Here is a 2,001-nt window from a genome sequence, read left to right as displayed (position 1 = left end):
AACTCTAGTCGTGACTACTAATTTAAATTGTAAACTTATGGACATTCATTGCTTAAAATTTATATAATAAATGATCATATATATATTAAACTAAAATATATAAAACGTTTAATACATAATAAACCGGGTCGAACTAGATTAGACCCGATTTGATGGATACATATATCCAACATATACTCACTTTTAGCAACATTAAAAGAAATTACTGATTAATAAAGTCTCCGATCCCTTGCCATTGGTGGTCTTCACAATAGTTTCTTGATGTCAGTAACTATTTTTTGACCATCCGACGCAGCTCCATACAAACCTTTCCTTAAAAGTCCTGCACAATATAAACCATTCTTTCCCTTCCAATGATTAGGATAACTTTGTCTCGGATGCCCATCCTTATCGAGAAGGTCATCATCATCCTGATGAACAAACACAAGACCAATATTGTTATTATCATGGTCAGAATAGATCAAAATAGCCATTTTTTTGATCGATTATAAGTGTTACCTTAAGCCAGTTTTTTGTTATTCTTTGAAATCCAGTGGCGAATAAAATCACATCAAACTGATAAGACTTGCCATTTGTGAAGATCACCTCATCACCTTTTACGGTTGATATTCCCGTCAGAACCTATTAAATTAAATCATCAATAAATTTTAAGTTTTTTGGGTAAAATAATTCAGTAATTAACAACGACTGCATGATGCATGGAAATGTATATACGTGAATCTCGCCGGACTTAATCTTTCCGACGGTGCCGACATCGACAATTGGAAACTTGCCATACTTATCTTTCATGGCAAAAGGACCTTCTTCCGGCCTCTTTATCCCATACTTGCTCAAATCTCCATACCACAATTTGCTAAGCAAGTGAACCAATCCATCCACAAAGTCAAAAGGCAAATACTTGACAAACTTCAACTCCACATACATCATCCACCGGGTAAGAATGTGAAGCTGCATTTTTTACATATCAAAATAAAATGAAATTTAAGAAAATCACATTTTTTACTTCTAGGATTGAATAGATAATTGATGGTTTCTAAACTAGGTAGTACTAATAATCAAATTAAGGTGATAGCTAGATACATTACCGGGTTTCGAATAATAATGGAGGTCTTAGCTCCAAAGTTTGATAGATCATAAGCAATTTCCATCCCAGAATTACCACACCCAACAACCAACACACTCTTATTGGCAAAGGGTGAACCAGTCTTGTATTTTGAGGTGTGCAAAAACTCCCCTGTGAAGCTCTCTATGCCATTGATCTCCGGTATAAACGGGTCGGTGGTCTCGCCGGTGGCCACCACTACAAATCTTGAGCTGTACTCCTCCACCTCATTCATCTTTGTGTTTCTTGCCTTGATGACCCATTTTCCGGCAGCTTTATCGTACGTTGCCGATTCGATGGACCGGTTATAAACCGGGTTCACCTTGAATTTGGTTACATAATCGTCCAAGTATTGGACAAATAGCTTTCTAGGTAAATAAGTTGGGTATGAATCAGGGATTGGCATGTGTGGAAGCTCACAGAATTGCTTGGCTAAGTGAAGGTGAAGACGATCATAGGATCTCTTATTCCATATGGGACAGTAAATGTCTTCTCTTTCGAAGACTATGTGAGGGATGGATTGAAGGTTTAAAGATGCAGAAATGGAGATTCCAGCAGGGCCAGCTCCTACAATTATCACTAATGTTTCCTTCATTTTCTTTTGCTTTTCTCTCACTCACTCACTCACTCACTCACTCACTCACTCAGTACTGAGTCTGATGTTAATTAGAGAAAAGCATTTGGATATTTATAGAGGAGGCGAGGCCGGAGTACTGTTTTAATCTGTGTTTGTTTGGTTAGGACTTGTCAACCAAATGGTGATGGGTGCTGTGCCACACCTCGCAATAATAATAAAGAATGGGAATGTTTTTTCAGTTGAAATATCGGGTAGTTGGCACGCGGTAGGATTTCTTTTTCATTTTGACTAGCCTACTCAGCCTACTCAGCCTACTAAGCGT

General features: G+C 37.7%; 1 protein-coding gene across 1 annotated transcript; it reads right to left on the bottom strand.

Moving 5' to 3' along the window:
* Positions 1-236: 236 nt before the first annotated feature.
* Positions 237-1,717, bottom strand: LOC122667704 (probable indole-3-pyruvate monooxygenase YUCCA10). Its single transcript, XM_043864097.1, has 4 exons — positions 1,086-1,717; positions 715-948; positions 499-621; positions 237-410 (listed from the first exon to the last, which is right to left on the bottom strand). The coding sequence occupies exons 1-4, from the start codon at positions 1,695-1,697 to the stop codon at positions 246-248; spliced, it is 1,134 nt and encodes a 377-aa protein (XP_043720032.1). The 5' UTR covers positions 1,698-1,717; the 3' UTR covers positions 237-245.
* Positions 1,718-2,001: the final 284 nt, after the last annotated feature.

Source organism: Telopea speciosissima, chromosome 7 (genome assembly GCF_018873765.1).
Source record: "Telopea speciosissima isolate NSW1024214 ecotype Mountain lineage chromosome 7, Tspe_v1, whole genome shotgun sequence".
Taxonomy (NCBI): Eukaryota; Viridiplantae; Streptophyta; class Magnoliopsida; order Proteales; family Proteaceae; genus Telopea; species Telopea speciosissima.
This window is presented reverse-complemented; position numbering and strand designations above follow the sequence as displayed.